Source organism: Hipposideros armiger, unplaced genomic scaffold (assembly GCF_001890085.2).
Source record: "Hipposideros armiger isolate ML-2016 unplaced genomic scaffold, ASM189008v1 scaffold_2247, whole genome shotgun sequence".
NCBI lineage: Eukaryota > Metazoa > Chordata > Mammalia > Chiroptera > Hipposideridae > Hipposideros > Hipposideros armiger.
The window spans coordinates 11,588-12,526 of NW_017733593.1; the positions used below are offsets into that span (position 1 = coordinate 11,588).

The 939-nt window shown below is 43.0% G+C and overlaps 1 protein-coding gene across 1 annotated transcript in view; it reads left to right on the forward strand.

Annotated features, from left to right (window-relative positions):
• ENTPD6 (ectonucleoside triphosphate diphosphohydrolase 6) overlaps positions 1 to 939 on the forward strand; it is a gene marked incomplete at its 3' end in the record, with an annotated part of 26,326 nt that overhangs the window by 11,562 nt on the left and 13,825 nt on the right. The window contains exon 3 of the mRNA XM_019634926.1: positions 355 to 443. Within this exon, the coding sequence (XP_019490471.1) occupies positions 355 to 443 (89 nt within the window). The remainder of the gene's footprint in view (positions 1 to 354; positions 444 to 939) is intronic.

The following is a 939-nucleotide window of genomic DNA, read 5'->3' on the forward strand; positions in this document are numbered from 1 at the left end:
TCAGGAGCCTGGGCCTCAGGAGAGCTGAAGTGAGGGAAGGCGTGCCTGGGGCATGAAGGAATATCAGAGAAGTCAGCATCTCTGAGTGGTGAGCAATAGATACGGCAGGCCCAGTATCTCTGTGGCAGGTCAGTATTGTCTTTTCATTGCTCAAATTAAAGTCACAGGCATTGGAGCCATTATTCATGTCCTTGAAACATATAGTGCAGTTTTAAATAGCTACAGCTATTTCTCTTATCTTGTTTTTATTTCCACTGAAGGGCCTGGTTTCTAATCTCTCCTTATTTTTCCTACTGTTCTCATCTGTTTACTAATGTGACAGTACTGTGTTGGTTTTTACTCCTTGCGCTGCAGGCAGTTTGAAAACCGCAGGAAGCAGCAGTGTGGGCATGCTGGATTTGGGCGGAGGGTCCACTCAGATCACCTTCCTTCCTAGAGTCCAGGTAACCAGCCCCACCCTCCAAACTGCCTGCCTGTGAGGAGATCCATAGACCTGGTGGCTTTGGGCCCACACTGTCAGTTCCTCTCCTGTGGCCAGAGCCATTCAATTAATGCCTCTTAGTTTGATTTTAACTCTGCCTGGAAAAAAAATAGAAATTTGGTCTTCAGTGGAGTCATAAATTTGATACCACCTGGAACCCTTTGGGCCAGAGAATATGAAGGCAGACCCTTTCCTCCCCTCCCCTGACAGCACCCTCCTTACCCACCATTTTTCTTATTAGTTTCCAATGAACGAGAACTTCTGAAATGTACTCATAATTGTCTTGCTTGGGACATATTTGTCAGAATAAGTAAATCTTACTTACTCATAAAAAGGAAAAACCTAGTTTTTCATTTTGGATGTTTTATTTTTTATTCTTGCTCCCATGAAAAGCTGAATGTGACTTAATGAAAAGTTAATTTACTTGAATACATGTGACTATCCTAGTTCTTGCAAAT